Source organism: Orbilia oligospora (genome assembly GCF_000225545.1).
Source record: "Orbilia oligospora ATCC 24927 unplaced genomic scaffold scaffold00043, whole genome shotgun sequence".
Lineage (NCBI taxonomy): Eukaryota > Fungi > Ascomycota > Orbiliomycetes > Orbiliales > Orbiliaceae > Orbilia > Orbilia oligospora.
Window position 1 is genome coordinate 1,511,868 of NW_011645600.1, and position 23,558 is coordinate 1,535,425.

General features: G+C 45.5%; 9 protein-coding genes across 9 annotated transcripts; 6 read left to right on the plus strand and 3 right to left on the minus strand.

Annotated features, from left to right (window-relative positions):
* Window positions 1-333: 333 nt before the first annotated feature.
* On the plus strand, window positions 334-1,626 carry AOL_s00043g448 (uncharacterized protein; the record flags this gene model as incomplete). The annotated part of the gene is made up of 1 exon (XM_011120934.1): window positions 334-1,626. The coding sequence occupies one exon, from the start codon at window positions 334-336 to the stop codon at window positions 1,624-1,626; it is 1,293 nt and encodes a 430-aa protein (XP_011119236.1).
* Window positions 1,627-4,902: 3,276 nt separating this feature from the next.
* On the plus strand, window positions 4,903-6,746 carry AOL_s00043g449 (uncharacterized protein; the record flags this gene model as incomplete). The annotated part of the gene is made up of 2 exons (XM_011120935.1): window positions 4,903-5,790; window positions 5,901-6,746. The coding sequence occupies 2 exons, from the start codon at window positions 4,903-4,905 to the stop codon at window positions 6,744-6,746; spliced, it is 1,734 nt and encodes a 577-aa protein (XP_011119237.1).
* A 1,348-nt stretch (window positions 6,747-8,094) lies between these two features.
* On the plus strand, window positions 8,095-9,518 carry AOL_s00043g450 (uncharacterized protein; the record flags this gene model as incomplete). Its single annotated transcript, XM_011120936.1, has 4 exons — window positions 8,095-8,244; window positions 8,306-8,568; window positions 8,638-9,232; window positions 9,321-9,518. 4 exons carry the CDS (start codon window positions 8,095-8,097, stop codon window positions 9,516-9,518), a joined length of 1,206 nt encoding a protein of 401 aa, XP_011119238.1.
* Window positions 9,519-10,459: 941 nt separating this feature from the next.
* AOL_s00043g451 (uncharacterized protein) lies at window positions 10,460-11,604 on the plus strand (the record flags this gene model as incomplete). Its single annotated transcript, XM_011120937.1, has 2 exons — window positions 10,460-10,779; window positions 10,863-11,604. The coding sequence occupies 2 exons, from the start codon at window positions 10,460-10,462 to the stop codon at window positions 11,602-11,604; spliced, it is 1,062 nt and encodes a 353-aa protein (XP_011119239.1).
* A 55-nt stretch (window positions 11,605-11,659) lies between these two features.
* Window positions 11,660-12,340, minus strand: AOL_s00043g452 (uncharacterized protein; the record flags this gene model as incomplete). Its single annotated transcript, XM_011120938.1, has 4 exons — window positions 11,660-11,893; window positions 12,023-12,091; window positions 12,147-12,208; window positions 12,289-12,340. The coding sequence occupies 4 exons, from the start codon at window positions 12,338-12,340 to the stop codon at window positions 11,660-11,662; spliced, it is 417 nt and encodes a 138-aa protein (XP_011119240.1).
* A 334-nt stretch (window positions 12,341-12,674) lies between these two features.
* AOL_s00043g453 (uncharacterized protein) lies at window positions 12,675-13,676 on the plus strand (the record flags this gene model as incomplete). The annotated part of the gene is made up of 4 exons (XM_011120939.1): window positions 12,675-12,694; window positions 12,766-13,120; window positions 13,192-13,260; window positions 13,320-13,676. The coding sequence occupies 4 exons, from the start codon at window positions 12,675-12,677 to the stop codon at window positions 13,674-13,676; spliced, it is 801 nt and encodes a 266-aa protein (XP_011119241.1).
* A 685-nt stretch (window positions 13,677-14,361) lies between these two features.
* Window positions 14,362-14,738, minus strand: AOL_s00043g454 (uncharacterized protein; the record flags this gene model as incomplete). The annotated part of the gene is made up of 2 exons (XM_011120940.1): window positions 14,362-14,523; window positions 14,637-14,738. 2 exons carry the CDS (start codon window positions 14,736-14,738, stop codon window positions 14,362-14,364), a joined length of 264 nt encoding a protein of 87 aa, XP_011119242.1.
* A 2,809-nt stretch (window positions 14,739-17,547) lies between these two features.
* AOL_s00043g455 (uncharacterized protein) lies at window positions 17,548-18,807 on the plus strand (the record flags this gene model as incomplete). The annotated part of the gene is made up of 2 exons (XM_011120941.1): window positions 17,548-18,172; window positions 18,290-18,807. 2 exons carry the CDS (start codon window positions 17,548-17,550, stop codon window positions 18,805-18,807), a joined length of 1,143 nt encoding a protein of 380 aa, XP_011119243.1.
* Window positions 18,808-21,123: 2,316 nt separating this feature from the next.
* AOL_s00043g456 (uncharacterized protein) lies at window positions 21,124-23,039 on the minus strand (the record flags this gene model as incomplete). Its single annotated transcript, XM_011120942.1, has 3 exons — window positions 21,124-21,382; window positions 21,477-22,899; window positions 22,976-23,039. 3 exons carry the CDS (start codon window positions 23,037-23,039, stop codon window positions 21,124-21,126), a joined length of 1,746 nt encoding a protein of 581 aa, XP_011119244.1.
* Window positions 23,040-23,558: the final 519 nt, after the last annotated feature.

Genomic DNA, 23,558 nt, shown 5'->3' on the forward strand with positions numbered 1-23,558 from the left:
CATCTTTTTTCACGCTGGCTTCCTAACCGGCCATCTGGTTTCATATCCAACTGCCTCTGAACTTGTTCAGAGCATTCACACTCATTTGCGAGGAGAGCTACGACGAGTCTGTCTAAATAAAATAAAATAAAAATAACATACATCTCCAGAAAACCCCGTTCATCTCCCAAGTAAGTCGAGTCGATAAACAATCTCGCGATGTGGTATTTACATATTACTGTCCTGTGTAACATGCCACGCGCCCCTCCAAAATCCTAACTGGACCTCCAAGTTTTATACGTTTAAGGCAAAGTCTAACTCGGCTTGTACCGGGCTGATATAGAATCCGCATACATGCCTCCAATAACCCCCCGTCAGTTGAAATCATGCCTGTCATCGTCGTCGTCCCCGTCGGACTTCTCATCCCCGGCGGACTCATTTTTGGCGAACACCCCGGCGATCACCGCGACTCCTCCAACCCCATACTCATCAGGAGGTAGTCCATACTATACCACACCAACGCCGGCTGCAAGGCGGCAGAAGAAGTCTGTCCGTTTCCATCCTGAAGCAGAAGTTAAGGAGTTTAGACAGGTTAGAGAGATCAAGGAAGTTAGGACACGGACTTCCTCGTCTAGTTCCACTTCCACTTCCACTTCCACGAAGCGCAAGTTTAGGGAGGAAGTAAAAGTAGAAGAGAAAGTAGTTGATCATGTTGAGAGAAGAGTGTCGAGGAAGGTTGAGAGGAAAGAGGAAGTCATAGAGGTTAGAAAAGGCAAAAAGAGAAAGGAAAGCCAGGATGAATCCTATTACTACGAGAGCACTTCGAACGACATCATGAAGAGTGGTATCACTGGATTGGGAATCACAGTTGATGGCTCTTATGGACCACCGACAAAGGCACCACCAAAGGCTCCTTTACCCCCGCGGCCCACAAAACGCGAGAGGACAAAATATTCCCAGTCTCCGATCGTCAAATCCGAGGAACCAAAACTAACATGTAGCTTTGATGATTCGACATCAACATCGTCGTATCCAAATATGAGTTTCGGACAGGCCCCTCCTGCTTCCGTACCGACGGAGGAATCATCTTTCACCGAGCTAGCTAGCTACCCTCAAGTCCCACGAATCATGAGTGCTGGCTACTCGTTTACAGAACAACCAGAGCAAGCGGCATGGTGGGCATACCAGGAGTTAGAACCGCAGCCACCTGTTGTTGCAGCAGCGGCATCTAGGCCATTACGCCGAAAACGTTCCTTCGAGCCTAAAAGACAGTCTTGCGAAGGCGTTCCACCTACTAGCCCAGAAATTGTCGATGTAGAGTCCATGCGATCCCGTCGTGGATCGACGATCAAAACTAACTACTCATCCACAATTCCCTCTGAGTATGCGTACAAGGAAGCCAAAGTTGAAAAACCGTCTCGGGTACCTTCTCGCCGACGAAGAGAAGAGGAAAACTGGGAAGAGCAATACCGAATGGAAAGTCTCAAGAGACAAGCACGCCAAAAAACCCGTGATCGCGAGGTCAAGAAACATTCCCGCTCCGACCGGTTTGGATCTTTTGACCGCGATGCTGGGTCCGGATACTTTAACAACACGGTCCCAAATTACTCATTTAATGCCGGTGATAGCAACGAAGGTTACTTTTAACCTTGCTCGAATCCCGTTGGGACTATTTGGGCTTTTTATCTCCCTCTGTATATATATCCTAGGTTGCTGCCATGATACTTATCTTTGATTGTTTTTCAGGTTTCTCTCGATGTTCCTTTGAGTTTTGATTCCATCCCAACCCTCAAGTTTAATATTTCTCCGGTGATTGTGCCTAATTCGCACGATCTACCAGATAACTTGAAGCAGGGTATATTTACCACAGGGCAATTATTCTCGTTCCTGGTCTGTCTGTCACCTTTTGTCTCTTCTGTTCTTTCTCAAAAGCTCCGTTTTGCAGTTATTGGTCACCAGTTTACAGTACCGCCAGTCTAGCTTTTGATTCACATATATCTTTATGTCACGACCCTGAATTCTCTTGTTAACTTTGTTTTTTTACGGTTTCTTAAAGTTAAGTCCTTCCTTGATGTCTCTTCTATCCTTTGCTTCCACAGCCATTCACTCTCATGACAACTTTTACATCCTTTAATACCCTGGAGGCTGGTCTTTCTTTCCTCTAGCCATCTTCCTTTCTTCCAAGCGGCGTTCTTCTGACAAAAGTATTTCATATTTCTGCCTTCTTCCTTAGTCATGTCTCCTTGTTGCGAATTCACATGTATCAGTTGGCAAAGTTCATTAACTACTAACCTTCACAGCGACACAGCATCATATTCTGATCTCTCTCGGGTCTACAAAAAAAAAACTTGATCCCTCTATTTCTTCCCGGAATCTTTTGATATTCTACTGTCATACTTTTTTTTTGTTTTGGCAATCACGCAAACGGCGTTTCTAACTTTGAATAGTGTTCTCATTGAATCCTGCCGTTTTCCTGTCCCCGTTTCTATATTTGTCGTATTTTGCTTTACCTGGGAAGAATCCTTCAACGAGTTTCCTTATTTCATAACCTCACAATCATATCCCTGCGTTAGTCTGTTCTTTCCTTTCCCCTCAATTCCCCGAGCCTCTGTTTTCCTTATGGATCGGTGTCGAGCCAATAGTTCAAGGAGGGATAAACGATCCAGAATAACCAAAGAGACATAAAACATCTCTTCCTCAACAATCCCCCCCTCTTCTTTTTATATTTTTTTATGGTGGTACTTCCTACTTCCCAAGATACACGAGAGTATGAAAATACCCCACACATATGACCAAGCTTGTCTGAAACCGATATGTGGGGTATATCATAGTATTTTAAGGTGGTGAGGAAGGGTGGCAAGGATGTGGAGAAGCTACATCTATTCGTACAGTTGGTAGAATAGAATGTGAGGCGATGGGAGTGGTGTGCCTTTTTCAGTTCCCTTTTGCAAATAGAACTTGGCTCGTAGGTACTTTATGGGTCATCTACTGTAGGTCTTTGACCTAGTGGGAATTGAATAATAGGGCAAGCAGTGGTGGTGGTGGTGGTGGTGGTGGTGGTGGTGGTGGTGGTAGTAATTTGGAAGGCAGAGACAATTATCTTATGGTAGTTTAGCTTAGCTTAGATACAATACTATCATCATTCTGCCTTTTAATTATTTTGCACCCGAAGCAAACCTAATTAGTGAATGATCTTTGAATACTAGGTATGTTTTTCCTGATTCCGTGGGGTGTTTCGACGGCTTAGCCGCATAGACCTTTCGTATTTCTCTGATTGAGATAATCAATCAGTTCCACATATTATATATATATCGGGGCGCCGAACTAAAAAAAACGTGCTAGGAACGAGACCGGTACCGACCGATGACATCGAATTTCGTCCTATAGTGGATTTTTAGTCGCTTTATATTCATTATCCGGCCTTGTCTCCTTGCGTCAAAAGCGAAGTAGCACATGTCCAGGTGTCTCAGTCAGATGTTGGGCAACTATACAGAACTAACCGGATCTGGTACAGTTGTATTTCCTATTTAGGATAAGTTCCCGTACCCTTTTCCATAAGAAGTATGGTTCTTACGATCTTTGTGTTACCAAAACAATACCACACTGCGTTGACATTTGACGGGTGCCAATTTTAAATCTGCAAGATCAGGTCACAGGGCGCGCCTGGGTTTGGATACAAAAAAGTAGGTGTCCTAGCGCCCTAGGAATACGAATTACCACCTACACCTGGAAGGAGTCAACTGTGGCACAATACTCTAAATACAGAACCTTGCTGCTATATATACACAACTGATGTATATTTTATACAGCGATGAGACCGCATTGCTGGCATGCTAAGATTGACCATTGGGCTAATAACTCGGCTTTTTCTGAAATAGTATTAATATATAGGTTTTTACTATAGTTTGTAGACTTAGAAGAATTTATTGTAATATAGGTTTGAGAACGCTTTGAAAAGGGTAAATGCGTAGAAAGGAAAAATACCAATCTCAATCCAAGATAATGGTAGACTATGGCTTCACGAAGACTATTATTTAATTTACGATAACCCAAGATAAGGATTAAGCGAGAAAGCCCCTGTTACAGATGGAATGAAATTCACCCGCCAGGCTCAACAAAAACAAACTGCCCGTACCCGCTAGCCTGTCTAGCTTCTGCAGCGGGCTTGAATATCGAGTAACTCGTCTATTCAGCTCTGTTGTGCTTTCTATTGGATTACCATTTTCTGGCTGGGTATTTAAGGCCGTAACGCGTAGGCTGGTCTGGCTTGTACTACGCAATAGGTAGGCAGGCTTGTTAGAAACCGTTACGATGTGCAGAGGACGCAATTTTAAGCTTTGTTGGCCCATGTTATAGAAAATAGAGCCCTGTATGATTTCCCAATTGGAGTAGTTCGTTCGCACTATCAAAGCGGCTGTGCTCGACTTACATGGATTTTCGAGCCGAGACCTGCATATTATTACCAAACAGATCATTTAACGGCGGGATCATATGTTGTTCGCAGATACGATACACGGCGAATGGTGTCAGAAAAAATCGCCTTGGCGAACTTATACAGTAGCAGCTCAGCCCCTGGAATCCCGAGCGGCAAAATATACTTTCTCATGAAAACAGTGGTTCTCCTTAAGACATTTTCGAGTGAGAATAGTCTCCAGATTTTCGTTCTTTAAAAATTTAACTACTTAGTATCGGGTTTGCGGTTCGATCTTTAGATTCATTTACGCCTACGACTACTTACCTTTACCCCCCTGGACCAAACGAAAGTTACCTGGATTCGAGGAAACGTTTTACTCGCACGATACTATTCTCGTGGATCCTTCGTGTGTCGTACAAGATTTCTTGGGGGGGTCGCCGAGACCTTACCGCGGCGGAGAGATACAGGAAATTGAAAGCTTAAGTTTCGCTTAGGGCGGAGGCCACGAGATGCCAACATCTGATGTTTACACTGAGGCCCCTACGGCTGATTGGGATCTGGAGATTCTAGACGCAGGAAGCGGAGGTAGAGGTCGAAGACATTCAGAAGAAACACTGATAGCAAGATCGAATAGAACTTCTAGCGGCCTGGGGAGTTCGCCCGACCGTGGAAGAAAACGGTCGTACGGAGCAGGGACCTTTAGCTTTGGTTGTCTGACTGGCTCGGGATCTATACCTAGAGGGTACGATGTCTTACATTTAGCACGCCAAAAACTCGCCGATTTCATTATTTTTCTCATCCCAAGTTTCATTTCCTCGTGGTACGCTGGTACGATCACCAAGGCCACAATTTCGCCGACAGCATGGCTAGATGGTCTTCGTGGGGTCGCTTGTGTTGCTGTTGTTATTCACCACTACGCCTATGGGTTCTCCAAGAACCTAGAATACCCATATGACGGAAAAGGGCAGACTGGCTGGCTTCAGTTGCCCATCATCAAGCTCATTCATCACGGACCGCCAATGGTCAAGATATTTTATATTATTTCGGGATTCGCTTTAACCGTAAAAGCCGTTCGGATCACTAGAGTCCCAAGGAAAAACACACTCGACAGCCCAGCGCTCCTACACAATCTTTCATCGTCAATATGGAAGCGCTTCTTGCGATTGTTTATCCCATGTGCCGGTGGTTATCTTCTATGTTGGTTGATGGTATCCGCAGGGTTGTTTGAGATTTACCCCGCGGACACTCATCCCACATGGATCACAGGAACTATTGAAAGACGGCCTCCTATGAAGGGTAGTCTATGGGGTCAACTAGTATATACCTTCTGGGATTTTTATGCATTTGCTTTTAAGGTTACTTTCCTCGGTGCTAGCGATGAAAGTTACAATACCGATGTGAGCTAAGAATACCCCCTTTGATATATATATATATCAGAATCGCCAGCTTTCTAGCTATCGTGACATATACGAGACAGTTCGACAGCTAATAATGCCGATACGCCCAGGTTCACCTCTGGACTATTCCCATTGAATTCCGATGTTCACTTCAACTTTTTATCATTGTAGTGGGTGGCTGCACGCTACAACGATGGCTACGTGTTTTCTGTCTCCCGATCCTATGCGCCTATACACTTTATAACAATGCATGGGGACTGTCGCTTTTTGCATTCGGCTACTTCCTCGGTGAACTACATAGCGACAGGGTCATCGCCGTCTCTTCTCCTATTCCTGCCTCTACAAAGGAGATACCGGAACGCTTCCTGCGGCTTAAGGGCATTCTTCGAACGTCTCTACTTACGTTTATGGTTACGGCGGGTCTATACCTCGCCAGTTATCCACGTAAGATGGAAGCCGGTCAAAAATCGACTTCGACGGGGTACCAATTCCTTTTCCCTTGGACGCCGTCTAAATACCCGATAGGCGGTGTGAACGCCCGCTACGATAAATCCCACGACTTTTGGCAGAGTATTGGGGCCATATTGATTTCTTGGGCATTGTTGTATATGCCCCGTGCTCAGAGGTTGATACTGTCTAACCGTCCCGTGCAATATTTTGGGAAGATCTCGTTTGCTCTATATGTTATGCATGGGCACGTTCACCGGTCTCTCGGGTATTGGATCGTATTGACGGGATCCAGATTGACGGGGATAGTTCGGTGGAATGATAAGTCTGGGCAGTGGGATTTGATATCTGGACACGATCAAACCCACTCTATGATCGTGGTTATTGGGTTTTTCTTTATTACTTTTCCGGTGACGGTCTGGTGGGCGGATGTTTTCTGGAGAGGAGTGGATATGCAGAGTGTGCGATTTCTACGGTGGTTAGAGTCGAAGATCACGATTGAGAAGTAAGAAACAAACGACCTAATTATATATTTTAAAAGGTCTACGGTAGCACTAGTACTGTTTATTATTATAACTATTTGGCTTAGCTTGGTTAGGGCGATTCGATTCATGTACAATTTTAGATTTGGAATATGTGTAACGTTGACGTTCAGTGGTTGGGTGGTTCACATGGTTTGGTTTATGAGACAACGTTATCCACTGTTACTTACATGACGTTGATTCTTAATTTTCGTTAAAAGTGCCCGGGTTCGCTTTGGTGCATACGAAACACTTTATAGTTAAGTTGGACGAGCCAATTTTTTTCTTTTCCTTCTCTTTCCTTTTTTCCTTTTTTGTTTTACGGGCATCCATTGCATTTTGGAGATGTTTGGATCTATATACACAAAGGGAATACTAGCTTTGTAACTGGCTGGAATGACCAACTTCCGCTCATCCGGTGGATTGCATATATGTACTGTAATAGTTAATAAGCTATTTAATCAAATAATATTTTTTGAATTCGACATCAAATTTCAAGACCATAACTGTGCCTGTATGCCATTACCGAGTAGGTAATTCACCCGGCCGGGCTTCCAACCTCTAATTAAGACGCGATAGCTGCCCGGTAACACGTATACTTACCAATCCGAATAATCCGACAATGTCCGCATGCATATCCGATCTAAAAAAAAAATATAAAGAAAAAACCTAATTCCACAAAACCGGAGATCTTGAGTCCGAGTTTTGCATGGGAAAACGTGGTTCCTGAGCTTCCATGCAGCGTACCGGACTAATCGAGACCATGGTTTCAGGTTCAACGGCGCCACGGCCCGCAAAATACCACAACGCCACCCATGCCATTGACCACAAAGTGGCCCTTGCAGGCCCTCGTTTCCAATCGTCTCCACTGGATAGCTGCACTAGGACTACCAGATCCAGATCGTGGGCATGCTTTTTGTCAATGCATTGGGTTCCAAATGTGGGTAATCGGGTCTTAATATAAAACTTGCTCACTGTCTCCGGTGCGTATAGCTCCAAATTTCCCAAAAAGAGAGATGGAAGCAGTGGTTCCGCTCGCGTTCTTGATAACTTTGTCTGTATGCATACATAATTGCTTAACAGGTGGGACGGTTTAAGCCTTCAGATTTTCTATGGCGCTGAGGATCTCATGGCCTGGTCGGATATCAATCCGAGCGGGAATACTTCAAAGGGGACCGGATCTGTTGTGACGAATATTAGAGACCTCTAGCCACCTAGTTTAGTTATTTAAGAGCAAAAGGGCCCAGGTTCCATACCACCGGTTGGCCGAAAAGATCAATATCCTGGATTCAATCAAGACCTTGCGCTAGAACAGCATCAGTTGTGATATTCGACAATGAAGAGAAATACTCTTGCGGCTATCGCCCTTGGGCTCACCGCCTCAACCGTCTCTGCTCAGAGCGGAGCATGGCAACAATGTGGTGGTGTGCAATACACAGGTCCGACGACTTGTGTCTCCGGTTACAGCTGCAAGTATCTTAACGATGTAAGAATCAATTGCTTCAAATAAAAATATAGATGGGATATTAGGCTTATAAGAATTGTAGTACTACTGGCAATGTATCCCCAGCGATCAGGTGGGAACGACGACCACCACCACTCGTGCAAGCACTACCCCCGCCACGACAATCAAGACAACTACTACCACGACTACCACATCGTCGGTACGAACTTCGTCGTCGTCCTCTTCGTCTGTGAGGACAAGTTCGACGACTACGAAGTCAACCACGACCTCAACCAGAACCACTACATCCTCGAGCGCCACCGCAACATCGACTGGTACTCCTGGAATTAAGTACTGGTTTAGTTTGTAAGTTGCATATACAAGATCCCTGCTACGGTGCCATCTTCGAATATCTTAAAACTAACAAGATACAAGTGGTGACTCCTACACCCAAACCGGATTTGACCCCAATGGTGTTCAACCAGCAATTGGAAACCCACTTGGAAACCCCCCTTATCCAGGTTGGACTTCTGCAAATGGTCCAAATTGGATCGATGTTGCTACTGTTAAATACAACCGCTCCTTGGTTCTTACCTATAACCTCGCCTACGGTGGTGCCACCATCGATGCCAACCTCGTTCAACCATACGCTAGCAATGTCCTCTCGCTCACCGACCAAACCAACCAATTCCTCACCTACTATGCCAACAAACCCGCTAGCGCTCCATGGAGCTCGTCGAACACACTATTTTCTGTATTCATTGGTATCAACGATATTGCCAACTCGTGGTGGAAGCCCGATTGGCTTACTTTCGTTGATACCTTGTTGACCGCTGAATTCGCACTTGTCGAGAAGATGTACAACTCCGGTGGTAGACAATTCTTGATTTCCAACATCCCTGCTATTGAGAGGACTCCAATGATGTTGGCAGATACCCAAGCCGCAAGAGATGGACTTAAAGCAGCACTTGCGCTGTGGAGCACCAAGTTGCAGACTTATATTACCAACTTCAAGGCTACACACTCTGGGGTAAGAAATAATTCTCACCGTTGCCCCCCCAAACTTTACTTTCCAAGGGATACAGCTGACATAAACTCTGCACGTTTGCTTTTTTTAGACTACATTCTGGTTCTACGACTCATACGCTGATTACAACACCGTCTTGAATAACCCAGCTACCTTTGGAATGAACCCCGATGTCACTCTATACGGAAACGACCTTACCTATGCTTGGTCTAATAACTTCCATCCGGCAGTTATCATCCAGGACTATATGGGTAAGAGGGTTGCCGACCTCCTTGCCTCGTGGTGGTAAACACACAGCACCCAAGTACCTGGCTTGGTCGCTTCAGATTGTAAATAATCACACATTTATCCAAAATTTGTACATACATACTTAGGTACTTACTTAGTATATATACCCTTATTAGCACCCTGAATGAAGTTCATGTTGTCAACATTGCATTGTTTTTACAACATGTTGCATTTCGTTTTGTCCTTAGCTTTTGGTGTTGTGAAAGCGCCATGAGGCTAGTAAAATTAAAAGCCATGGCACTGAACTGGCCTCGTTGTGATAGCTTTCGGCTTGCAACCTTCATATTTGATCAACCGAGACAGATATTGGTTATTGCAATATCGATTCCCGAGTATTCATTCAAATCCTTCGTCGAGAGTAAATAATAATTTTTCCATGCTTATTTTTAAATAAATCTATGTACTCAAATAGATAAGCTGGTTGACCTCCTCGTGTCATATATTCCAAAACGATTAAGTGCTGTAACGTATGGACTTATATTATGCATGTATACGCTTCTCCCGCAAGGATGCCATGCGCTTGCCCACTAGCTCTTTGCTTCTGCGCTATATACATCAGAATACCTACATTCCATGCCATCCCCAAGGTTTGGAGGCGAAATATCTTTGTTTCAAAGGTTCAAAGATGCGCGCGCCTGCTCGCTAAAATGTTGCACCCGCTGAAGGGGGTTCTACTTGCATGTAGGTAGTTATAATAGCGCACGATCGATAAAAGTATATGATTCCCTCCCACTTTTGTTCCTTTTGTTACTTAATTCGATTCATCCACCTCTTTCCCTATATTATTCTCGGAGAACTCTTTTACTCTCTCTCTCTCTTCCTCTCTTCTCGTCGTAACATATACCTTCATATATATTTGATACAAAACCAAAGGCCTCTAAGATTCTTAAACCCCATTTCCTCCTGGTGGAATACCAAAAGTACTCGTGATCACAAGCAAACATGGCAGCCAAAGTCAATAACAAGACTCCATCTAAACCCCGGGGTAAAACGCCCAAACCACCTGCAAAAACTCCATCCAAGACCTCAGCGAAGACTCCAGTAGAGACTCTGCCGAAAACACCAAAGACTGCCACCCGTTCCTCTACAAGAATTAGGGCCCTTAAATCTACTTCAGGAGTTGCAGGAGATAGTGATGAAGAAACCACTGTCAACAAAGAGCATGAGCGAAGTGAAACTAAAGAAGATACCGAAGATGTAGAAGAAGAAGAAGAAGAGGAGGAGGAGGAGGGGGGGGGGAGGAGGAAGAGGAAGAGGGGAACGTGGAAGAGAAGTCTAAAAACTCGAGAGCCAAGTCGAGGCCCAATACGAAAACTGTACCCAAGGCTTATGCCGGCACATCTAGAGTAGCCTTCAAGAGAAACGGCAGAGGCATCAGAACAACAGGGAATGAGGAAGCTGAAGAAGCTGCTGCTGAAGAAGAAGAGGAGGAGGAGGAGGAAACGGACGACGACGAAGTAGAAAAAGTTGTTACTGAGAAGTCTGTTAAGTCAAAATCAAAACCGAAGACAGCAAAACTCGATGGGGTCTACGGTCGTGCTCGAGACCTCGCTAAAGCTGGTAAGATTTATCCAGATAAAATTGCCGTTCATTCCAAACAGACACTCAGAAATTTGATTCCTACAGACAAAGAACATTCCGAGGCTAGAACGACCCAAGAGTCTAAGCGAAAGCCCGACGAAGTCGATGAGTCTGAGGTAAGGAAGTCGAAGAGGAAGAAGAAGGGTGACTCCGAAGAAACAGAGGTTGATGAAACCGGGACCGTTGAGTCCAAAGAAAAAGAAGAAGGTTCAGAGGAAATAGAAGAGGAGGGAGAAGAAGAGGAGGAAGAGGAGGAGGAGAAACCGAAACCGAAGCCAAAGGGTAAAGGGTCGAAGCCTAAGGCGACGTCCAAGAGTACGACTACACTACCAAAGCCGACCACCAGCACATCCAAAGGGGTCAAGAAATCAAACAAGGGCAAAAAATATCGCAGAATGGTTGACCGGCTCGTCGAAGAGGCTAAAGCCACTAACTTCGGGACCAAAAGCAAAGGATGGCCTGCCAGCAAGACCCTACGAAGTGGCAAACGTTATTCCAAAGAGTAGGGTTCTGGCTCCGTCCCCCATTTAAGCTTCCATCTTGTCAGACTTCTACATCGCCTCACTTCCCATCACCGCCATCTCCTATGTCGTCTGTCACGTTTCCTTCGCGAAGCTTCGTCCTCAGCCATTCAACCACGAATTTTGCATCTTCGTCAATTTGTTCGTTGCCATTTGTAGAAACTCCGGTGGAGCTCTCCCCATTCTGGTCAGCGACGTCTTCGCCCATTTGACCGAATAACCAAGCTTCCTTGAGAGCTCTGGTGAGAGTTAATAGATCCTCGACTGTCTTGATCTGAGCGAAAGAGAGTAAAGTATGTTAGTACGACATGATACCATATCTGGTAAAGTATAAAGGTCCTAGATATAGATATGAAAACCAAAGGATTGGAAATTCAGAAGAAAATGCACGAAAGCTACGAACCATAGCAGCAGTATGAACTTGGATTTGGTGTGTTTGGGTCGCAGCCATAGTTAAATCGGCGGTATCCTCCTGTTGCAAGTCAGAGTCTCAGATGTACTACAATAAATAATAAAGAGATCCATACCGTAGCAAGCTCAATGATATTCTGAAATTTCAGGATCAAGGTGTTTTGGTACCCGTTCAGCTCTGTGAAAGAGAAATCTGTTAGCAAGATAAAAATATCAACTGGAACGCAAACAAGCCGTTTGCCTGCTTGTCTGACTAACTAGATATTCCGGCAGCCGATTGCGACGGTGCGGTATATGTTGGGTTCTCCATCGTAGCGCGATCCAACCCCTTGATCCCTTTGCAGTATCTCCTTGGGAGTATATTTAATGGTTAAGCCGTACCTAGACGATATTCGTGGTGATGGTGAGTGGTGGATGGTGGTTGACTTGTGGAGTGGCTATGGAGAAGAAGGTTAGCTGCGGGAGTTCCTAGTCTTCCTTAGCTTAGCAGAACCACACATTCGGGACGACCCAAACCCATCCCAACCTCACTTCATCTTAATCATCATTCTCGAAATTCGCCTCGAAAAAAGGAAAAAGAAAAAAAAATAAGGGAAGAGAAGAGAGGGGAAGAGAAGGAACCTTTCATATGAAGTTCGAAAACAATGTCGACCGATACCCCGATGTAGGTTTTTCCATAACCGATGAGCTCTGTCGGCGCGATTGTATGGAATCATGTACTAACATCCGCGCTAGAATCGCGTCTGCCATCGTCATCCCTCCGAACGCGACACAACCCTCACCACCTCCTTCCTCCCGCCTCAAACGCCGTGAATCATCCGATGATACCCCTACGGACTTCGTAAACCCAAAGCGTACCCGTCTAGCTCCAGGTTCTGGTCAAGATGAGAAATCCCGCAGTCAACGCCTGTTCGGCTCCTTCCTCGGCAACCTCGGTCGAGTGTCGCAGGATTCTCGAACTAGAAAGCGACAAGAAGTCGATGCGAAGATGCAGGAGAAGATGAGAGTGCAGGAGGAAGAAGATAAGGCTGATTTAAAGAGGAATAGGGAGTTAAAAGAGGAGGAGAAGAAAGTATTTGCTAACCATGCTGTAAGGGCGCCGCCCCAACGTTCGGTTTTTGCAGTGTACGTGGTAGCTTACAGTGCTTGGTTATCGCACAGGCTCAAATCCGGCGAAGGAATGAAAGCCACATGGCGAACTTTTTGGCTACAAAATCAAAGTCTAAGATTGTACGAGAGAGAGACCCCCTAAATATGGTATGTGACCTTTACTCTAACATCTTCAATAGTATTACCGTCCCTGGAAACTTCTCCGGTCGCAGGAACTTGTAATCGAAAAACAAAAAGAAATGGCAGCAAGAAACAGACCCTCGCCGACCCCACCCAACTCCGGGCACTTGATGGACGTATCTACAGCCCAGCCCGTATCACCCACCACCATTCGCGACCAAAAACGAGAGAAATCAGACGAGGAGTTAAATAAAGAAGATGTAACAATGCAGGAAGACATTCCAGCAGTTCCCAGCAATCAATATCAGAGTTCACGAAGACATTCAAAGGATCTGGGGGCTCCAAACAAAGAACCGTCACCTGTTCCAAGTGTACGGCCGGGGGGCGAGGAGGAGGAGGAGATGGTAGAGTATTAATTTATTCACGACTAATGAGCTTGTTCATGTCCCAATAATCCATCCGTTTTACTTTTATCTGGCATAAGTCCAGCCTCGTTCGCAAGTCCAGCGGACAGCGGACAGCGGACAGCATAATTTTAGGGTCCTCCAAGTGCCAAGGTGGTATCCAATCCACACCTTGTTCACGAGCGATGATTGAAAATAGGAAATATGGTGTTTCGGCGAAATTTTTTACATTGGTTTATTGTTATTTTTCCTCACACGTTTTCTATATCACGGGGAGGGGTGGAGTTTTAGTGTATGTACCTATAGTCACCAGTCGTAGTGTAACTGAAGGTCTCTTGGAGCTGCGAAACTTTCGGTGAAGTTTAAAAAAAAAAAAAAAATTATTATTGTCGAGTCGTTCTCGATATGCGATCCAAGCATCGTACAATATGAAAAAAGAACGTGCCCATACGCCCCTCCCGTCCCCGCCCCTCCCGCTGAATTGTGGTATCTCATACACGATATCGATAACAGATAACAGCAAACACCCGCTGAATGATAATGTGATATAACAGGCCATCCGATATCCCCAAACTAAAGACAGACATAAGCAAGAACCTAGGATAAAAACTACATCGAAGAATATTTTCCTTGACGCCCTCTCATAACCCGTTCAAGAAATCCAAACCGCAAGAAGCATTATTACGATAATGATAGATTACTCGGAGAGCCATCTATTGATTGCATAATTGTGTTCCTCGGGGACTTGCTTCAGGTGCTCCTCAGTAAGCGGCACGGTTTGGGATGGAGCTTTAACCGCTGTGGTCGAAAAAACCCGGTAACAGAGCTGAAATCCATGATTCGAGGTGACGGTACCATCCTAATCAACAAAGTATGTAATGAGTAAACGATAGAAATGTATAGCGATGGAGAGCAGTAAGATTGAAATCAAGAGCCAAACAATAAAGGAATCGAATCAAGAATATGGCTTACAGTTCCGACGCCAGCGACGGGGCGGCCGTTGGCGGAACTTGAAGGAGGATTTGCAATTGGAGCAGCCTCCTGGTTTGTGGGTTGAGCCTGCACACTTGGCATCTCGTCGAGTCTGATAAAAATACCGAGATACGTATTATATAGCTATACGTTCTTTGTTTATAGGACCTCCAGGCAGGATATATAAGGTGGCCTGGCTCGGTTGATTGTAGTTAATTAGCCCGAGTATATATCGAGATAATTAGATATTGTCCAAGTTTTCAATATGGCTTAGAGGCTATGAATAATATAGTGGGGGTAGATATAGTTATAGAGAAAGGGAGCTGGAAGAAGATTCGAATTCGCTGTACCGGACTTTATATAAGTTGATGTTGATGCTGATATCGATCGATGGTGATATCGATCGATGGTGATATCAACACTGGCCTGGAGATGTACGCAGCAATTGCAAAACGACCAGAGGCAGGTCAACCCCCCCAAGCCGATCGATCGATCTCTCATCGTATCAGTTGATTTAGGAGATTATCAGGAGAAGCTAGGTTCATGAACGCCGTGAATCATGAACCATGATCAGATGAAGAGTGCGAGTTACTCAGAATAGTGCAAAACGGAAAGAGCCCCTCTGGACCCGTCAGGGAACCCCAGCTGCAGCGCTGCAGCTCATCTCGGACGGATCCCTCGAATATTCACAAATGTTATCTTTTGGGACTGAAACTGTAACCGATATGTCGACTCGATATCATGATGACTTATGACGGGTTTTATATACCCTGGCGAGAACCGAATTATTAATATTGGCTTCGAATTCAGCTTTGGCCCTGCTGTACAACCAGCCGGAAATATGCCGGAATGCAAATATCGATACTTGTGCTGCGTAAGTACTCTCTTCCATCTGCATCGGGCTTGTCTCGTCTTATGCTGCAGTCGCTAATTATAATGCGGCCGGGGGGGGAATGCTCAACGATCATCAAATTTTGTCTCCATTAAACGATTTTACTGGGAAAGTTGAACGTGTTGAAACCACAGCGCCAAAACCCGCAGCTGCCCAACGACGTCGAGCTTCGAACTTGCAAGCTAGCAATTGCATCGCGCTCGCAAAAACAACAAATGTTTCTATTCCTCGAGCGCCTGGGTTCGACTCGAGGCTGGGTCGGGTAAGTAGGTAATTAATTACTTTCTTGCTTGTGTATGTATATGTAAGTACTTACAAGAGGAAGTTCACATTGCATTCAGGGAACCGAATATATCGAATAGGTCACATTTCGAACACTAGTGTCGGTTCGCATCAGCGTCTGCAATCTGTACAGCTGTCTGGGTTCGACTTTCGGTGACATCGTACCGACTGTACCGTTCCTCAAGTTGGCCATTAATTATGATATTCCTTGTTGATATCCACTGTGTGGGTGCCACCCGCAGAGTGAACCTAGGTGCCTGGGGCCGGTGAAAAAGGGTCTCATTACGAATGATCATGGCTGCACAGTTTGCAAGCAACCGACCCACTTCTGGTGGTGGTAGTTTAATTTCGGTTCAGCCAGCCCAACCAGCTGGGCCTTCAACATTACACCAACTTTCCTTCGGGTGGCCCCTTCGTCATCTTCTAATCATATTTAGGGAACTCTTTGCAACGGGAGGGGAGTTGATCGTGAACCAACATTCGACTGATCCTTCACTTATGACTCCGAAGGAACTCAGGAGGAAGAGTAAGAGAAACCCTCGGAACAGTCCCTCTTTGTTCTACGAGACGGCCATGGCCATGGCACGCATGGCACAGGATCCTCAATTTCCCATGCTGTTGCTTCCCGCCATTCCCAAAACCTGAAAAACAGAGTGATGCTTAACGTTAGATGCTTGCACACTTGCACAAACACAGAGGCAATCGATTAATTTGAGGCACCGAAAGCTGTATTCGTCTGATCCGTGGGACATGCCCCAAATATCAGGCTGTGGCCATGAATAGAGCTCTCTTGCCTACCCTTACCGTTCCAGCCGCCAACGAATCTAGAGCTGAAACGACACACCAAAGGAACAAGTTACACGTCGTGAGCCTTGGGCTGGAAAACGGCTTCAAGTTTTGTGGCACCCAGGAGGGAGCACTAACAACATAACGGAAGCTTAGCCTCGAATACAGACTGAGGCGGACTTGCGAATTTCCTGCACCGTTGGTGTCCCGAACTAACAGTCATCTCTTCTTTAATCTTCCTGAGAAATTGATTCGGGATCGATCGATTCCGGCCAGATCCAAGCACCTGGACTTGGTAGAGGCCCATTCCACAAGCTTGTACTTACAAGCGTGATACCGCACATGTATGCCCATACGGTCGTCACCATGATTATCGCGTACTGTATACTCTGGCCGGGTGGGTATTCTGCCCACGCTCTATCCAGTGACGCTAAAAAATATGGAATTTCGACGGGACCAACTGTATATACGTATGGCCATCCCTCAGAATCGGACCGAACCAAACAACCCTAGCGGCACGAATGAACCTCAAACTTCGTTATGGCAACAAATTTGCGCACAGCGAATTTAAGGCAAAAAAAAAACTCGCCGCGTACGCGCACGTTTGATCTGAAGCTGAATGTTGACTTGGAGGCTGCCAACCCGTAATTCTGAAGTGTTCGATATCAGAATAGCCACCGCTCTACGCATATATGTGGCAGATGAAACGATATGTTAGGCGTTGTAAGAATACTCTCAGTGCGTGCCAACTAACTCTCATGTCAGTAGACATATCACACTTAGATGTCTGCACCATGAACAGCTCGACCGAGCGCCGACGATGCCAATTCAGTATACCTCTGCAATATAATATAAGGATCCTACTCTCTCCCTCTGCGAACAGCATTCGTTCCCCAGGTTTCGAATATCTAAGGCTAAGCTTGTTCATATGTCTATTGCCCTAGTCGCAGAATGCATGCGCAATTACGCCCTAGAGGGCTAATTTCGCCATTGCTACTCTTTTTCTTGACTACAAACCTCTCGTTCATTGAAACTATAACTATTCCGGAACGGGGCGGGCCCTCACCTACGTCTATCAAACCCGTCACACATTTCGTAGGAAAACCAGAACCAGAGCCTACTACCATCAATGTTGCCACCACTTTATCGAAACGCCAGCTTCCACCAGAGGCTCTCAAGGAGTTAATGCAATCATATGGTGGCGAGGATGTATCATCAGTTCGTAGTGCCACGAAATCCTCAGCTGAAGCGCAGCACAGCAACAACACACTAGCGAAAAAAGTCGACGTACCTCCGTCGTTCTTTTATGGCGAGAAGGGGTTGATTGTCCGATGTCATACTCGTCACTTTGTGTACAACCAAAAGCCGTTTCTAGATCCCCAATTCCCTAATTTTGAACTGAAGCACTGGACAGATTGGAAAGCAAAGGGAAGTTTTCAACGTATGGACGATGTCATAAGGGTGCGGCAAGTTCGATGTTATACTTGTAGCTGTACTGGTGAGGGGGCTATGGTTACTAGTGACCATAAGTATTGTAGGGGGGAGCTTACAATAGCACGATGCATTTTAGTCTTTGGTAAGTTATACACCTCTCCTCCCTGCAGTAAGCTCTTTGCCCTGTTGCACTCGGAACCTGTTTCTATATATTAGGTTACTGCCAATTCAAATGCTAAATTGGTTAAAACGGCAACAGCCTGTTTTTGCACGGCTTATCTTACACGGCCGGCGCCTATCGAGGGTGCTGACGCCTCGGATTACCGTACCGCCCTAGACAACATACCTGCCACAGTTAGGAATCACAATAGGCATTTCAGTTATGAGTTCAATGGAGAAAGCCTTGGTTTCGATCCTAATACTCTAGGTCCCCCTTTACCCATGCTTATGCAAGATGACCGAAGAAATATCTGGCAACCCCCATTAGACGAACGATATGTAGGTCGACGACGACCAGGGCGGCCGGGGCCGGACCAAAGCATTCCGCCGCTTCCGCCGTTACAATGGGATGAGCCACCTTTGTCCCCGGGCGATGAATTTCAGCCACTCCCATTTGATTGGGGCGAAAACGAACCGTTCCCCGACGTTGCCTGGCTTGACCGAGGTTTCGAATTTAGTATGTACGATGGTGTACCCGATGAATATGGATACAATTACGACAGAATACGTCCCGAACCGAAGGACACTCGGCCGCCTAAACCTCGTCCAACTAAGTAGGGCCTTAAAAAATGACTCGGTACGCCAATCTACTTAGCATATCTTTTCCCTACCAATTCTCTACCCAATCCAGACTCTATAACATTATTAGATGTACATATAAACCTGAAACTAGAAGGAGCCGAGAACACTCGGATATCTATGATAAAGGTCTATGCTGATGGCAATATAGGAAGTAATTATATAACATTTGAAGATATCATGATACAAAACGGCGGGCTAAACTCAAACATACACCAAGTTACCCCATTTTACGGTTCATGGGTGAGCGAATATTCGAATGGACTACTGATAGTATAAGATCACGCAAGTTTTTCTTTCTTGCCATCCGATTTATTCGGTTTTGTCAATCTGATCGTATCCATGTGTCTTCGTTGGTTTGTGTTCATCCATTCATATATCCTCGTCGGTTCGCTTTCATCCACTCGTGTTCATTGATTCGCTTTCATCCATTCTGTTGCGCTATTTTCATTTTCCTTGATTTACTTTCATTAATATATATTCTCATTTATCGTCAGTCGCGAACTAATTTATATTAGCTGGTTTTTTTTAAAATAAATAAATAAATAAATAAAATACTATCGTCGTATCTTGCAAGCGCACATTGAAAGGGCAATCGCCCGATTCCTCCTAAGAGTCAATTAATTAATCAAGTCTTTCAGCATCATTGTACTTATGATTTCGACAACCACTTGAAATTTGGGGAATATCATACCTAGGTGGTATATTCTATTTGTACACTTGTACATACGTGGTCTCGTAAACCATATAAAAGACACGGCGTACAAACATACCTAGCTTCCTAGCTTCCGGGTACGGGTTTTAGTTCTAATTACAAAAGGCTAATCTCGAAGTTCGAACGTTCGTAGGTCCAAAAATGAAAACAAGTTACTATCGGGTTCCCCCCCCCCAAAAAAAAAAAAAGAAAAAAGGGTTAGCTAGACGTATATTCATACCCCCTTCAAACACCATGTAGTTTCAGTTCAGTTAGTTTTAGAATCAAGTTGAGCCGCTTGGAATCGAAAGCACCTGTGCATATATGCCCACAGGCAAGCCAGGCCTGTAAGTCATTTTTGCGGCTCGAGTGAATTCGTACGTATGTACCTAGGTAGATACTTACTTACAACTACTAGTAACACTATGACCGCAAACCCAAAATATGGGGAAACGTCCTCTTACATGTACACCCTAACTTTGCGAACAAACGGGAGAAAGAAGAAACGAATATCAATACCGTTTCGATGGTGTTAGTACCACAGCACGCAGGTTCACCCCCAGCAGGATCAGACTATCGATTAAAGAAATTGATGCTATATTCGCCCAGGAATTGGGTGATATCATCCCGCTTAAACGTTTCACGACCGGTTGTACTGCTTGTGCCCAAGCTAGTGTGCTTGAACCTGCCACACACTTGTACCTACGCTGCAATTGTTGGTCATGTTGCACATTCACAGAAAGGAGTTAAAAAAAAAAGGGATCTCACTCCAAGCCTCCCAAGTTTCGAGACTGTATCCCGCCAGTTGATCTATTTTTGAAAAGAATGCGTGCGTGCAAGAATTGGTTTCACGGGATCAGTTGTGCGGATTCGAGGCTATGCTCTTCCCTGCATCCGCAGGCCGCACCCCATCTCTAATGCAACTACAATGCAACACAATCGAGGACCTCGCAACACAAATTTGCTTCAAGACTTGTTGTATTTTTCTCGCTCCCAATTGGTCCATGGCTCCGTGGTCGAGGTAAATAAATTATGTGCTAACATGACCACTCGGAAGGGGAAAAAAGGCAAGTTCCCTTCATCCCAGGTCCATCACCCTAGAAGTTCTACTAAGGAGCAGTCGAAGCAGTCAGATTTTTCAAATAAATAGATTGAAGTTGTGTCTTATCTTACCTGACCCTAAAATATGTTGCGTGAGGTTCGCAACATTCCGTGTTGTATCTGTTGTAAAAACGAAAACGGTGAACAAGCCGCCCGCACGCAAGAGACCATGTCGATTAAAGCGCTTTGAAACCGCCCAACCGCGCGGAGAGGTCAGAGATTCTGTGTTGGCTTTGGGAACCGGGAACCAAGACCCGGAAACAACTTCGGTTGTTGGATTAGATTCTCTTTCGATATCGATCGCGAGCAAGAAGAAAAAAAAGAAGAAGAAAAAGAACAGGTGATATACTGAAATCAGCACCGAAGCCCTAAGTAAATGTATCTATGTATATCGATCTCGTGCCCCAACTAGACTAAACGACATGAACCACCATTCCCTCGGGGCACAATACATCTCATTTCGATCAACACCTCTAGCTCTTGAGGCTATCAGTCTTTGTCTATGGTGTACATCTCCCCACATATCTAGGATACAAACAACATTCCCTAACTGTCCAACGGTTGCACAGCCATGCCAAATACCTCTCTAGACCCAACCCATAACCTCCGTGTGGACAAGTTCCGTATTTCCTTTGGTCTGTAAACCAATAGTAAGGTGCAGGATCGATCCCCTCACGTGCATAACCTCCCATCAACTCCGTAAGATCATCCATGCGCATTGAACCTCCTACGATTTCGCCGACGCCAGGCATCAGGACACTGTTGCAAATCCAGCTCGTCAGTATCAAGTTTCTTCATCAAATATAAACAGTCTTATCACTCAAGAAAAAAAGGGGGGGTTGAGTATACGTACTCTACACTCTCCGTGACCCTCTTATCTGACTCGTCCCTCTTCATGTAAAACGATTTGATTTCTACTGGGAAATGTGTCAAAAAGATGGGGCGGTTGATCATATCGGTCATCCTCCTCTCCGCAGCTTCAGCGATATCGTCTCCAAATTCATGATCTTTACCCTCGTCTGTCTTGATGTCGTGTTCGTTCAACCACTTAATCGCATCCTCGTATTTCATTCTCATAAATGGTCTCTCAGGTACCTTGAAATCGGGGTTGAGCTCTTTGATAATATCCTTGCAGCTAGGATCTTCGAGAACGTAGTCGAGAACACGACTGATCAGTTCCTCAAGGTGGGAGAGCAAATCATCGAACGAAATAAAAGCTAGTTCACCTTCGATGTGGGTGTACTCGGACAAATGTCTGCGGGTAACGCTACGTTCTGCTCTGAAGCTCTCTTGGACGCAGAAAACGTCGCCGAGGGCAGGAAGGCAGGTTTCGAGGTACAATTGCGAGGATTGTGTCAGATAGGCCTTTTCACCATAATAGTTGAACTCGAAGAGGGTTGAACCACCCTCGACTTGAGTTTGAACCATGCATGGCGGGGTAACTTCGAGAAGACCTAGGTCTTCGAATGCTCGGCGGAAAGCACGAAGGACACCAGCACGGACTTTAAGAACTCCGGAGGCTTGTTCACCACGGAGGACTAAATGACGTTGGTCAAGTTTGATTTGTTGTTCCGCATCTGGGGCGACGATGTTGCCAATCGCAGCGTCACCACTTGGGGCTTTGCCAACCACAGTATAGTAATCCGCAGTCAGTTCGTGACCTCCGGGTGCGGTCTTGCCTTCCGGTAGGGTCTTGATAGTCCCGTAGATTGTAATTGTGGTTTCTTCGATAAATTGAAGTGCGTCGAGGGTTTTGATCAAATCACCTTCGAGAATGCACTGAAGGTACCCTGTTCCGTCTCGTAGGACAATGAAGATCATATGTGCCTGGACTCGGAGACGGTGAATCCAGCCGGAAACTTTGACACGGGTGTCGCGGTGGGCGGTAGAATCCCTAATTTTGATAGATTTGGCGATAGGAAGGCTAGCATCTTCCTTCAAGACAAAGGCTTTAGCAGCTTCAAGCTTAAGTCTTTCCTTTTCAGCCTTTTCGGCGACTTCTTTTTCTCGCTGTGCAGCACCGGCCGCTTCTTTGGCGGCTTTTCGGACAGCTGCCTCGTGGAGTTTCTTGGATTTCTTGAGGGCGGTTGGAGAGACGGGTTTGTATTCCAGCGATGGTTCCTCTGCAGGTGGGACTACAGTCTTGGACTTGCGAGTGTGGAAGGTGGTAGTTGGAGGCGGAAGTAGGGACAATGCGAATAGAAGAGTCTTGTAAGGGGTCTCCTGGGAGTTTGGAATGTCGGTGGAATCAACGCCGCCGTCTTCGTCAATGTAAACTTGGGGGGAGAAATGAAGCGTTAATGTCCATCGGCGACAGTGATAATAGTGGGGCTAGCAGATGAGTTTTCATACTTATTTCTGGGTGGGCAATCGAAAGGCCCTCGAGAGCCGAAGCTACAGTCCCGACTTCAGCCATTGCGAGGGTGGGTATGAGCCAGAGGTTGTGGTTGTGGCAATAGAGATGAAGTCGCAAAAGAAGGTGGTGATGGTTGTAGTGGTTATGCAGGGAGGTGCTTTAGGAGCAAGCTGTGGTGGGGCAGAACAGCAGCAACGGCAAAATTGTTGTGGTTTTTGACTCAACTCTATTTCACACGGTGCAATCCAAAATGCAACGACTATAATGTACGGCAGCACCGACGACGACGAGGTTGGTTATTGAAAATATTGGTTGATGGGAAGAAGTCAAAAAGAAGAATGCAATTATTTTGTTTCCCCCTTGTTTTAAAAGGTTGCAATTGAGTCACACGCTCACGGTTTCGAATGAGAACTAGCTCGATGGGTAATCTATTACGGGAAGAACAGCCAGCAGCCGCCAAAGATAGGACCCATGCATATCTTATCTTCTCAAGCCAGGTAGTACATGTATGTGTGTACCTACTTCGTTAGCCAGGTCTATTAATGGTATTCTATCGTACAACCACCTCGTCTTTCGGTT